The sequence below is a fragment of the Apteryx mantelli genome, chromosome 2, assembly GCF_036417845.1.
Source record: "Apteryx mantelli isolate bAptMan1 chromosome 2, bAptMan1.hap1, whole genome shotgun sequence".
Lineage (NCBI taxonomy): Eukaryota > Metazoa > Chordata > Aves > Apterygiformes > Apterygidae > Apteryx > Apteryx mantelli.
Genome location: NC_089979.1, coordinates 67,257,015 through 67,270,438, shown reverse-complemented (window position 1 = coordinate 67,270,438; position 13,424 = coordinate 67,257,015). Strand labels below are relative to the sequence as shown.

Genomic DNA, 13,424 nt, shown 5'->3' with positions numbered 1-13,424 from the left:
CCCACAGCAGCCCCCGGCCCGCCCGCTGCGGGAAACAATGCTGCAGCCCCGCCCCCGCCCGCCCATTGGCTCGGCGCGGGCGCCGAGGCCCCGCCCCGCCGGCTCCCGCATTACGTCACCACAGGGGGCGGGGCAGGCCCGCCGGGGCGGGGCGGCGGCGCCCCATTTAAGGCGCGGCGCGGGGCGCGGCCGCTGCGGCGGCGAGTGCGGGAGCGGGCGGCGGAGGCGGCAGCGGGGCTCGTGGCACCGTGAGACACCGGCACCATGCGTGAGATCGTGCACATCCAGGCCGGCCAGTGCGGCAACCAAATCGGGGCCAAGGTAAAGGGCGGGGTCGCAGGGTGAGGCGGCGGCAGCAGCCCCGGACCGCGCGCGCGGGCAGCGCGGGGCGCACGCCGGGGCTCGGGGTGGGCGGGTCGGGCCCGCGGGGCTCGGCGGCGCCGCGGTTCGCGCTTTCCCTGCGCCGAGGGCAGGTCCGCGCGGGTCGCCCCCCGCGGTGGGGGGCGGCCGGTGCGTGGCCGCGGGGGGGGCTGGGGGGAGGGTGGGATGGCAGCGGACCCCGCCGCACCCCCTCCCGCGGGCGGTGGTGCGGCCGGCGCTGCCACGCCCCCCCGGCGCGCCGGGCCGGGGGCGCGGTGACAGCTGCGTCTGGCCATGGCTGCCTGCGCGGCGCGGCCAATGGACGCCTGCCACGTGGCGGCCGCCGGGGGGGCGTGGCCGGGCGGGGGGCTGTAGCTGAGTCCTGTCCTGTCGGGTCCCTTGCAGTTCTGGGAGGTCATCAGTGATGAGCACGGTATCGACCCCACAGGCAGCTACCACGGGGACAGCGACCTGCAGTTGGAAAGGATCAATGTGTACTACAATGAAGCCACTGGTAACTGCTTTTAATGACCCCTCTCCTCTGTTGGCCCCAGCAAACACAAGTCCTGAGCAAATCTGAGCCCTGCAGGAGCCCCGCTGAGCTCCCTCTGCACAGCTGGGGGCTTCCTGGCAGTGCAGTATTAGCTGCTCTGTATTGTCTCTGATTCACTCCCCTCCTCCCTCTAAAAACCCTCTGCCTCCACCTGTCTGGGCAGCAGCAGTGGATTATGAAGAGCCTGCCAGGAGCACAGTAGCTCTCTGTAAGCCTGGCTGCTGACTGCAGGGCTGTAACACTGGCGCTGGTTCCTCCCACAGGTAACAAGTACGTCCCCCGTGCCATCCTGGTCGACCTGGAACCCGGCACTATGGACTCTGTCCGCTCTGGCCCCTTTGGACAGATCTTCCGACCTGACAACTTTGTCTTTGGTAGGTAGCCGTTGCCTAGGGGTCCCCAGCCATGTGCTCTGTGCACGGGAAAGGCTCGGAGTTGGCATGCAAGCGATGCAGGAGTGGGAGCAATGGGCGTATGGTGTGGGGCAGGGAGAAGCTGAATCGTCCCTTCTGCTAGGGGCACTAATGTGGCGCCTGCTTTCTGCTCTGCCTTGCAGGTCAGAGTGGGGCTGGCAACAACTGGGCAAAGGGCCACTACACAGAAGGAGCTGAGCTAGTGGACTCTGTCCTGGATGTGGTGAGGAAGGAATCAGAGAGCTGCGACTGCCTCCAGGGCTTCCAGTTGACCCACTCCTTGGGCGGTGGCACGGGCTCTGGGATGGGCACCCTCCTCATCAGCAAGATCAGGGAGGAGTACCCCGACCGCATCATGAACACCTTCAGTGTCATGCCCTCTCCCAAGGTGTCGGACACGGTGGTGGAGCCCTACAATGCCACCCTTTCTGTGCACCAGCTGGTGGAGAACACGGACGAGACCTACTGCATTGACAATGAGGCCTTGTATGACATTTGCTTCCGCACCCTGAAGCTCACCACTCCCACGTACGGGGACCTCAACCACCTGGTCTCGGCCACCATGAGCGGCGTGACGACCTGCCTTCGCTTCCCCGGCCAGCTGAACGCCGATCTCCGCAAGCTGGCCGTCAACATGGTGCCTTTCCCTCGGCTGCACTTCTTCATGCCGGGCTTCGCCCCTCTCACGAGCCGCGGCAGCCAGCAGTACCGAGCCCTGACGGTGCCTGAGCTCACGCAGCAGATGTTTGATTCTAAGAACATGATGGCGGCCTGCGACCCCCGCCACGGTCGCTACCTGACGGTGGCTGCCATTTTCCGGGGCCGGATGTCCATGAAGGAGGTGGACGAGCAAATGCTCAACGTGCAGAACAAGAACAGCAGCTACTTTGTGGAGTGGATCCCCAACAATGTGAAGACGGCCGTCTGCGACATCCCCCCGCGCGGGCTCAAGATGTCTGCCACCTTCATTGGGAACAGCACGGCTATTCAGGAGCTGTTCAAGAGGATCTCGGAGCAGTTCACGGCCATGTTCCGGCGCAAGGCTTTCTTGCACTGGTACACCGGGGAGGGCATGGATGAAATGGAGTTCACGGAGGCCGAGAGCAACATGAATGACCTGGTCTCAGAATACCAGCAATACCAGGATGCCACTGCTGATGAGCAGGGTGAATTTGAAGAGGAAGGAGAGGAGGATGAGGCATAATGTTGAAAGGGATAGGAAAAAGGTTTAGTCTAAGCAGGCAAGTGTTTATTGAGAGGAGAAAAATCTGTGCAGTTGTACTGAAGCATGCATTTTTTTAATTTGGTGCTCTCCACTGTTGCTTCTGTCAGCAGTTTTGTATCCTTGACTGTCCAATGTAACAGTAGTTGCAAAAATACTTCAGAGTCTTCTGTTTAAATGGTTAACTTCTCAAACATAAAGGCTTTTTGTGTTCTAAATGGTGTCCTCTGCCTTATTTCTCTCTAGATTAAGATGATTAACATGATCAACTCTTGTATTTTTCTGTAACTTCATTTCTCAGTCTAAACCTAAATCTTGTTTAATCCTTGCTTTCAGTAAAAGGTTAAACTTAATAAAATGAGATTTCTCAGGCTATTAATTTTGCTGTGTATGAGTAAACTGCAGTTGCTCAGCTTGTGAGGGTAGCTAATTTCTGGTAACTGTGGGTTCAATATTAAGGCACTCATGTCTAACAGCTAATTTGTTGGTGAGAAAGCTGCCTTAACTAATAGAAACAAGACACTGCACTTGAACTTCTATTTATGGACATATGTGGTAGTGAGTTCAGCTAGAAGGTATTAAATTCCACATTTCAAACTGTCAAAACTGATTTGACAGGATAGCTGCAGACTTCCCCACTGCCATTCAGCAGCTATTCTTTCTTTACTTGTTGCAGGGACTGTAGTACACTGACTATGGATGGCTGCCTGTGATTTGACTTTATACTGGGCAATCCTAGCTCCCCTTACCCCTTTTCATTAAATAGGAAAAGCGCAGAGAAGCATGGGTCTAGAATTGCTCTAGCAGTGTACAGTCATGGTCAAGGAGCTACTTGAGAACCTGAACAGCAGGCGTAACAATCTTCAGTCTCTCAAGGTGAGTTTCCTAAAAATAGCCACCAAGCTGCCCTTAACTATAAAAGATGTTGTCCATCCCTTCCTTTTAGAAGACAAGGGATGATGGACAGAATTCCAGGTAACACTGCTTAAAAGGTTGCCTAGAGCATAAATACAATCTTAGAATAGTTGTATAGATACTTGGAGAAGCCCTGGCAATCACTGGGTCCCACATTCATGCTATGCACTTACACCACTACTATTCAATGCTCTTAAATTGCAGCAGCAAGTGGAGCTCTACCGGGGCAGAAGAGCAGTGCAGCAGGACTCCCCCTTGTTAAGGTAAGTGTGGCTGCTTATGGTGAGGGAGGAGGGATTTGTGTTGCATTATGGTCTGAAAGCCACAAGCCACAAGGAACCCATTAAATAAATCTGGGGGCAGAAGTAAGCCTACAGTGCAGTCTGTGGTAGGTACAAGGTCTAAGGTCTTTTTTCCTACTCCAACAAAACTAGAGTAAAATCCCCACCGGGAAGAATAGCAGCTACCCTGTCTGAGCTTATAGTCCTTAGTTTATGCAAACACCAGTTTGGGGAGCACTCTTGTACTAAAATACACTGTTTTGAGAACCATTGCTAATGCTGCAAGTAGAGATAAGAATCAAAAGTGCCTAGGATTTAATATCCTAGCTCCTTGCAACTTTGCTTTAGTGAGATCTAGTATTGATTAACAATAGCTAATGACTCTTGTCCTTAGTACTCTGAAAGACAGTTAGTATCTGCATGTATGCAACCTCTTTTGTGACCCCTTAATGAAATGCTTGCAAAGTGTTACTGAAATAAAGACTTAAAAGGGAACTACTGTGCATAACTAATCTTGCCCATTTTAGCTCTACTACCTTGCTCTGTTGCCTGCAGACATTGCTGTGTGTACCCTCTTCCCTTGCTGATGGGCTTATTATCCAACATTGAGGTTTAAGATGGTGTGTAGGACAAGAAGCATTTGATACACTTTGCTCTCATCTCTATCCTTCAACCCTCTGAAAAGGGGGTGAGAAGCCCTTTAGAAATGCCTGAACTGTCTGTAGACAAATAGTCATATCCTCCTACAACATCACTTGTATTTCTTAGCAGTTGAGTAGCTCTGTGATTAAGGAAAATGAGATTGTTGTAGTAACTGAGTTACCACATGCTGCCCCTAGGCCACTTAGAAACTAATAGCATATATGGTTGTCAGAGTAACCCTCCCTTGAAATTACCAAACTGGACTGCACTTGAAATTGTCTGCTCTATATAGCTTTGTTTCTAAAGCTGAGAAGGGGAGCCAGCAAGCTATTCTCTCTCCAGGTATTTCTGCCTTTTGGAAAATTGGAGGGGGGAGGGAACTGAACAAATGGTTCAAATTACTACTAGTTTTTTAAACAAGCTTTCTTAACTAAAAGGAGAAAACCTGGTCTCTGATGGTAAAGGTCCTCCTTTCTGCAGTGGGACTGGCAAGTTTCACTACTGTTCAGCATGTTTAGCTTCTAATTCTTAGTCTAATTTCAATGCCTTTAGAGAATCCTTAAGTATAGCTTCCCAAGAGATGCTCTCAAAACAGCTCACTACTAGAAAGTAGGACACCTTCCTACATTGCTTACTGTTGTGTTTGTATCAGTTTTTCCTAAAGGAAGAGAAAGAATAGAGATACTCTATATGGAAACATGTCACTTTATAAATCCTACACAGCTTATTTGCCAGCCATAATCATACAAAAATACTCTCATCTTAGTAAGGAGTTGAGGGAAATATAGGAAAAGGGAACACTGAAAAACTTAGAGGAGGAATTCAGTACTGCTAGGTAGGAATACTAAGTAAATTATAATGGAAGAAGAGGAGCCTCATATTGGGAATGGAGGCTGCAGCACCAATATGTAGCTGAAGCTCAAAGATCCAGCTGAATCTCCATCACCCAGGAGACCATTACACAAATTGGAGACTTGACTGTTCTGTGGTAAACAACAAACATATTCTCCAGTGTTTATGGTCATACTATTTCTCTTTCAGAAAGAAAGCAGAACCACTGCAAGTATTTATGATTAGGATAAAGTAACCTCTAACTGCCTTAAACCTGTGTCAGCACTGATTTGTAATTGTCTGTGATGAACAACTCTTCTATGGCTTAAGGTATCACATTAAGACATCCTTAGAAGAATGATGATAGGTAGTGCAGGCTTAGTGGGATACAACTTAGGCCACATATAATGATTTAATGTATTTGTGTTGAGAGAGGAGAAAATTAATAGCAATAAAATATCAATCTGTCAAAATATCAGACATGATGGCCTGCAGAGAAGCATCCCTTCTGCTGACAATTAGAACTGATGGTGTGGAAGGGAGCCATCTCTTTTCGTCCTCTTTGCCAAGTAATGTGGCACTCTTTAGGAGCACATGCAGAGTATGTCTTGATCAATGCAACTCTGAAAGAAAATGTCTTCTGGTAGATGTACAAATAGTAAAGCTATGATAAGGTTGTAAAAGTAGCTGGGTGACTATGTAGGTTTAATTTAAATAGAAATGGAAAGAGGTCTGGTACTACTGAGAAGCCAGCTCTTTTAATTTCCCTTTCCTATTTAGATCTAGGACATCAGTCTAGAGCCATTGTACCAACAGCATTGTGGAAGGATAGCCCAGTCCATGGGCTGGTTCCTGGGAGAAATCTGTCACAAGCTTTGCATGGGCTAGTTTCCAAAGACCTCTCAATGTTTAAGTATCCCTTGAGAATATAGGTCTACATTTGTTCCAACAGATGCTTTTCAATCTGTCAAATGCAAGTCATAGTAATTCTACTCCCCCTAATGTATCCATGAGGTGTCCTTATATGTCAGGAATGGGGATGCATTAAATAGGCAACAGTACTGGTCAAGTGAGAATCTGACTGAAATCCATGAGGCCTATCCTGTTGAGAGATATCTTTCCAGAAGGTATGAGGTGAAGAACATAGCAAAGAAGTAGCAGAATGGTTTGTAACCTGAAGAAAGAAGGGAAACCAATCTTTGTTCTGCAGAAATGGGGGAAAACCCCCTAATCCTGCTCAAAGAAATCTCCTGCTTATGGATGTCAGTCTTGCACACTGTCTACTTCAACACTGTATGGAGCTGGTAGGATGTTCTGGGTATCCATGCAATTGTCATGTGTTTAAAAAAAAAAAAAAAAGAAGAACTAACACTGTCTTTTACTGACCAATGCTGCAATATACTACTGCAAAACACACAGTACTGATGCCCGGAGGGGACTGGCTGTTGTGTTGAGGGGAGCAAGTTTTCTTAACTTGCAAGAAAGAGTTGGGAGTGTCTAGGAATACTCTACATAGTGGAGTTCTCTCCTTGTTTTCTTCAGCTTTTGCCCCTTTCCATAAGCCCCATAGCAAGACTTATATATATTAGATCAGGACAAGTCCTGATACTGGTTTGGTGTATGCCAAGATTGATGTTGCATATAATTCACTTCCTCCCTCTCTCCCCCCCCCCCCCCCCAAAAAAAGCTACCTTATTTAAAAAAAAAAGCTGTTAAACTAAATTCTACTTTACAGTGGATGGTGTCTTAATTACTGGATTATTCTTCTTTTTAATGAGGTCTAATATTTTTGTTTGCTAAAGCTACCAGGAGATGGAATGCTCCCTAGAGGGATCATGTGATGATCCTTTCTATTTGGTACACACCCTTTCTCCCAAGGGATGTTGTTTTACTTTTCCATTCCATATTAAAGTGTAGCTCATATACACTTTTAGGGGCTGTTCAGATGTGGCAGCCTGCCTAGGAGCTATCAGTAATGCTGTTCCCCTGAACACACTTGGTGTGTGGGAGATGCTGTTTTCTCATTTATAAATAATCCCCTTCTCAATATTTCCAAACACTTTTCAACCTTTTTTTAAGGTCCTACAAAACAAAGCTCATGACTATTGTAATATGTGCTATGTGCATAAGGCAATTCAAGTTAGGTTATTTCTTCCTCTTTCTTCAACTCTGCAGCAAATCTTTAAAAATAAGTATTAGGAATTATTCTTGTACATGACTGAATCAAAGGTATTTGGTTTTTTTCCCCCTCTCCAATCTAAAACTTGGTTATGCTAAGCTCATGTCTTTTGGCCTTCCACCAATCATCTGATCCTTTATTTGTTAAGATGGGAAAGAGCAGACTACTTTGAATCTCAGACACTTCCATTTTAGATGGTTGTTACCTCTGGCTTGCTTACCTGAAAATTCAAAGTGGAAGCATCTGGACTGCAACATGGGCATAGGAAAGTGCCATAGGAAATGGTGCATTTTTAGAAAAAGAAATTTCTTAGACCTGACCCTACTGGACACCTCTCCAGCTGGAATTCTTTGAGTATTAATTTGAATATCATGGAGGAATTCTGAAAGGGATTCAGCTGACTAAGGAAATAGTGCAGGTGATGACTCTTCTATCTTGCTCTTTTTTTTTTAAAATCAGTTTAACAAGATGGCAGCTGTTTCTCTACTGTTAGTTTTAACGTGATTTCAAGTATCTTTCAAATCTGCCAGAAAGAAAAATGTCTTTTAAAAGTACATATATAAAAAAAGTGTTTTGTTTACAGTATCTAAGCAAACAAGAAATAGTTTAAGGGTAGGCTATTCCCTCTGCTCACTGAATGGCGTTTTCCCCCCAACAAGCAGAATTCCACCAGTTAGAGAGGAAATCAAATTAGCTTTGCTAAATTCTTGTTTACTAATGTTTGACTCTTGTACAATAGAGATTCTTTCTGGTCTCCATTTATCCATATGTCATCTTTTATGATGAGATTATTTTTCTCACTTGGCTTCCTTAGTAAGTTTAGGACATATTTTTGTTTCATATTGATAAGAATGCATCTATAATTGCAGTGATAGAAATGTTAATGACAGTCCAACGTAAGCAGGATGTGAAAGCACTTTTTCCAAAAGGTGAAAAGGCTACCCTATCAGATTGCATAGCCTGTTCAGCAAACAGTTCTGGGTTGTTCTGCATTGAAAAATGTTTGTTTTGCATGAATGCAATAGAAAGATACTGCCTGTCTTCTTAGTGAATAATTAAACATGGTTTTCAAGCAGAATTCAAATGGCCTCACAAAAAACTTTACAAACATCAAATGAAATTCAAACATTGACTTCTTACACTTTGCTTCTGTGCACCCAGCATAATTCTGGTTTTATAATTAATAAATGAATTGTATGATTAGTATTTAGGAGTTCCAGCCATGATTCCAACTCTACACTAGCAGGCAGGGAGCAAACTGATACAGTGGGCTGGGATTAGAGATCTCCAGGGTTTTCAGAAAACTGATATTCACAGAAAAGGGCAGCTCCATGAGATGGGTTGGGCTAATTTAATATCTTTCAGCTGCTAAAAAGGATAGTCCTATTCCTGTTGCTGTGCTTCAGGTGATATGTTCCTGTCGTTTCCTTTATGTCAGCTCTAGGGCTTTTCTGACCCCTCCGTGAGTCAATTCAGCTCCGTAAACTAATGGGACAGTAAACTGGGGGTTGGGAAGAAGGTTCTTTTGGGGTTAGGGAGTGTGGCAGAGTGAGAGCTGGTGCAAAGGAAAGGGAGAAAAGCACACAGCTGAAAACAGGAGAGAGCAGAGCAAGCTGTTAGGTCAATTCAGCCATCTAGTGGAACAGCACCCTGATGTCTCCTGCAGAGAACTCAAGAGATTTTAAACAACATATTTAATCCCACCATAAACTACCGCATCTCTCAACAGACTTCCTCAGTCGCAAGATAAAGTTTAGGGTTTGCTTGGTGTCAATTTAAATTACAAGTAACTATTGGATTGCAAGATAAAGCAAAGAGACTAAGGAACAAAAGAAGCTGTGACTAGCAGATCAAAGTCACTGTCTGTGCCTTGTTCTCAGTGACATGCAGGAGATAAGCTACTCTGGAAAACACTTATTCTCAGCATTTCATCTACATTGATGCTGGAATCTTAGTCATATCTTGACTGAAGGAGCTAGTTCATAGAGATAACAAAGGCATTTCATCTACTGAGCGATCTCAGGAGATAGATGCAACCTGGATGGGGGCAGGAGCCATCTGGCTGCTACCCCATCACATCTGGTATGCCAAGCAGAAATAACAAAAGGCTGCATTGTTTTGCACTCTGCATTGTTTCTTCTTCTCAGTAAATCTGATGATGATCAACATATTTTTCCCTTTCTGGAGCCATTTTGTGATACAATACACTAGTGATCATGCTTACTGTGGTGACTCTAGGGAGCCAGATGAGTGGGTTTCTATTTGCTCTGCCCTGTAGACATAGAGAAATTCCTGACCTTCAGAGTTTACAGTATAAGATCAATTGAGAAACAAAGGCTAAAGAAGAAGTGTTAGTTTCATGAGGAAACAGTTCTTCCCTCAAAAGGAAGGTGGGTCACTTTACAACTGATAGTGCCCTATGCTCCCAAATTGTTCTGTAATGTGGCACTCTCATACAGTCATCTCCTCTCCTCTTTTGTTCTTGGCCAAACACACAAGACTCGAGGTACAATAAACACAAGTACAAAAGACTACAATGAAACTGCTTTTGCTCATTCATAAAAGCATGCTCATCATTGTAGTATTTAATTGCCTCTGGTGCCTGCAGCAGGCTGTAATTTTGAAGTAGAAATAGAGTATTTTTCATTATTTCTATTGTAGAAGTAAAAATATTTTCACAATTATTCCATCCTCCTACAGGCAGAAATGTTTTTCTATCTTAAAGCATATTTCAACTCATTAAGCATCACATTCGGAAGGTGACCTCAGACAGTCTTCAGCAGGTGGAAATATTGTAATTGTCAGGTAAAAGGCAAACAATAAGCTAATGAAAAGACCATGATCGTTAAAGACTCACATAAGCTATGTAGTCTCGATATGCACACCCAAGTAATATATGATATCATCCATGGTAAATAAGTGAGAATAAAGCCATGGGAAGACATTTGGTCTGTTGTGTATGCTGCAGCATTTTTCACGTTTGTATATTTGCAATTCTTTTTCAAACAATAGGAAAATATAGACAAGCATTAAAATGTTCTAGGATTTCTGTTGCTTCCCTTGTGCAGCTCATTTCCAAGGTTCTGCTGTTGCCTTGGAAACCGCGAAGGGTACGATTTGATTCAGTGTGTGACCAGGCTGCAGAGCTGCAGGCAGAGTTTCAGCTGCAAAGGGGCACATGGGTGTTCCCATGCACTGCAAATGTAGAAATGGGAAATTTTGACTTTTATTTGTAATACTAATGAGTTTTAGAATTTATGAAGCTGTGCTGGAAAATATAACAGGGAAATGCCATATCTATTTAAATACTGTTGATGGTTATGATTTCTAAAGTGTTTGTTCGTCTAAATGTAAGATTCTGAATTGACATTTAGGTAATTGATATTTAATTTGTTTCATGGTGTGTGCTGTTGGATGCTCAATGCTACCATAGAGGAGGGAATTTATTAGATGCTTAAATACGTACCTCACTTTAGGCACTCACTTTTAAAACTTGGAGCTACACTCCCCCAAAATGGTGAGGATTTCCAAAGGGGTCCAAAGGATTTCCAGTGTTATAGCATCTAAGAATTCAATGGGTTCCTGATGAACACTCAAAATGCTTAACAGAATGACTATAAAGCTCTAGGAAGCCAATGTGTGCATAAAGAAGGCATGTCAGCTAGCATGTGGGGACCTTCAGGTGGGGAATCAGAATGCTTAAAGCTGTTTCTTTGTAGATTGCCAAGAATAATTTGGTACCCAAAAAGCTCTTAAATGGATCTTAAGTGGATCTTAATGGATCTTAAGTGGATCCCATGCAGATGCCTGGAGGGACAGTTGTGTTGCAGTTCCACCAGCGATGAGGAGATGTGACAGCCTACTATTGCCCAAAAGGAAGCGTGGCATGCCTATAGTGTATAGGAATGTATATGCATGTGTTGCATGAGCAACAACAAAGACTGTGCATGATTAAGCACTACAGAAATGTGTTAAAGGAAAATATTAACAACAATCTGGATATAAAGGACATGACACTGAAGAAAAGTTGATGTGTGCTAGCACAATTCTGGATATTTTCTGGTTGCAAAAGCAATGGCATAATAATACCATGTATTGCAAAGATTGCACTAGTCCACATTCATGACATTTCACCACAGCTTAAGTTTCTGTGCTGTGGGAGAAAAAGAGCCACAGTTCACACCCAAGTCATTTCACTGGAGCAAACTGAGGGCCACTTTTGAAAATATGTCTAAAGTAATTTTCCCAAGGTCACAGCAACAAAATGCAAGGCAAAGACATGATGGCTGCTCTCTAACCACTAATATTCCCTGCCTTAGATGGGGATGAAAGATTTGAATAAAACCAGTGACTGTATGCATCAATTTATCACAACTAACCTGAGTAATAGGTAACCAACTCTGTTCATCCTGACTGTAATTACTTTTGTTCTTGAAAATGGTAATGATTTACCACATTAATTATTAGCTCACCCTTGCAAAAATCTGCTGGTTTTGTAGCTGCTACAATCGTAATGTAATGTTACAGTGTACTATGACACTGAGACCAATAAGCCATCAGCCTGCTGTTACAAATCACATGCAACCTCCCATCCCCTTCTCTCCTTTTCACAGAATCACAGCATTACAGACTTACTGAAGTTGGAAGGGCCCTCTGGAAGATTGTCTAGTCCAGCCCCCCACTCAAAGCAGGGGCACCTAGAGCACGTTGCTTAGGGCTGTGTCCAGTTGGGTTTTGAATATCTCCAAGGATGGAGACTCCACAATCTCTCAGGGCAACCTGCTCCTGTATGTAACCACCCTCAGAGTAAAGAAGTGTTTTCTTATGTTTAAATTGAATTTGCTGTATTTCAGTTTGTGCCAATTGCCTCTTGTCCTGTCACTGGGCACCACTGAAGAGAGTCTGCCTCTGTCGTCTTTTCTGCCCCCCATCAGATACTTATACACATGGATAAGAGGATAAGATCGCTCCTGAGCCTTCTCTTCCTATGGCTGAACACTTCCAGCTTTCAGCTGGCCCTCTCCAGCAGGTCCATGTCGCTCTTGTACTGGGGAGCCCAGAACTGGACACAGCGCTCTAGATGTGGTCTCACCAGGGCTGAGCAGAGGGGAAGGATCACCTCCCTCCACCTGCTGGCAACAATTTTCCTAATGGAGCCCAGGATGCTGTTGGCCTTCTTTGCCACAAGGGCACTTTGCTGGCTTACGGTAAGCTTGTCCATCAGGACCCTCAGGACCTTCTTTCCAAATCTGCTTTCCAACCGGTCTGCCCCCAGCCTGTATTGGTGCAGGGGGGTTATTCCTCCCTAGGTGCAGGCCTCTGCACTTGCCTTTATTGAACTTCATGAGGTTCCTCTCTGCCCATCTCTCCAGCCTGTCCAGGTCCCTCTGAAAGGCAGCACAGCCCTCTGGTGTATCCGCCACTCCTCCCAGTTTGGTATCATCTACAAATTTGCTGAGGGTGTACTCTGCCCCATCATCCAGGCTTTTAATGAAGATGTTAAACAGCACTAGCCCCAGTATTGACCCCTGGGGTACTCCACTAATGACTGGCCTCCAGACAGACTTTGTACAATTGATTACAACCCTTCAAGCCCAGCAGTTTGTCCAGTTTTCACTTTATCTCACTGTCCATTTACCTGGTGAGTGCTTCATCAGTTTGCCAATGAGGATGTTACAGGAGACAGTTCAAAAGCCTTGCTAAAGTCAAAATAAAGTACAACCACTGCTCTCCCCTCGTCCACTGAGCGAGTCACTTTTTCTTAGAAAGCTACCAGGTTGGTCAGGCATGATTTCCCCTTTTTAAATCCATGCTGACTACTCCAGATCACCTTCTTGTCTTTAAATAGGTTTGGAAATGGCTTCCAGGATTATTTGCTCCATCACCTGCCCAGGGATTGATGTGAGTCTGATCAGCCTATAGTTCCCCAGATTTTCCTTCTTGCCCTTCTTGAAGGAGTGACATTTGCTTTCTTCCTGTCCTCAGGAACCTCCCTGATCACCACAACTTTTTGAAGATAATCCAGAAT

The 13,424-nt window shown here is 45.2% G+C and overlaps 1 protein-coding gene across 1 annotated transcript; it reads left to right on the top strand.

Moving 5' to 3' along the window:
• The first annotated feature begins 190 nt into the window (after nucleotides 1-190).
• On the top strand, nucleotides 191-2,766 carry LOC106483942 (tubulin beta-2 chain). The gene is made up of 4 exons (XM_067290793.1): nucleotides 191-321; nucleotides 766-874; nucleotides 1,177-1,287; nucleotides 1,470-2,766. The coding sequence occupies exons 1-4, from the start codon at nucleotides 265-267 to the stop codon at nucleotides 2,528-2,530; spliced, it is 1,338 nt and encodes a 445-aa protein (XP_067146894.1). The 5' UTR covers nucleotides 191-264; the 3' UTR covers nucleotides 2,531-2,766.
• Nucleotides 2,767-13,424: the final 10,658 nt, after the last annotated feature.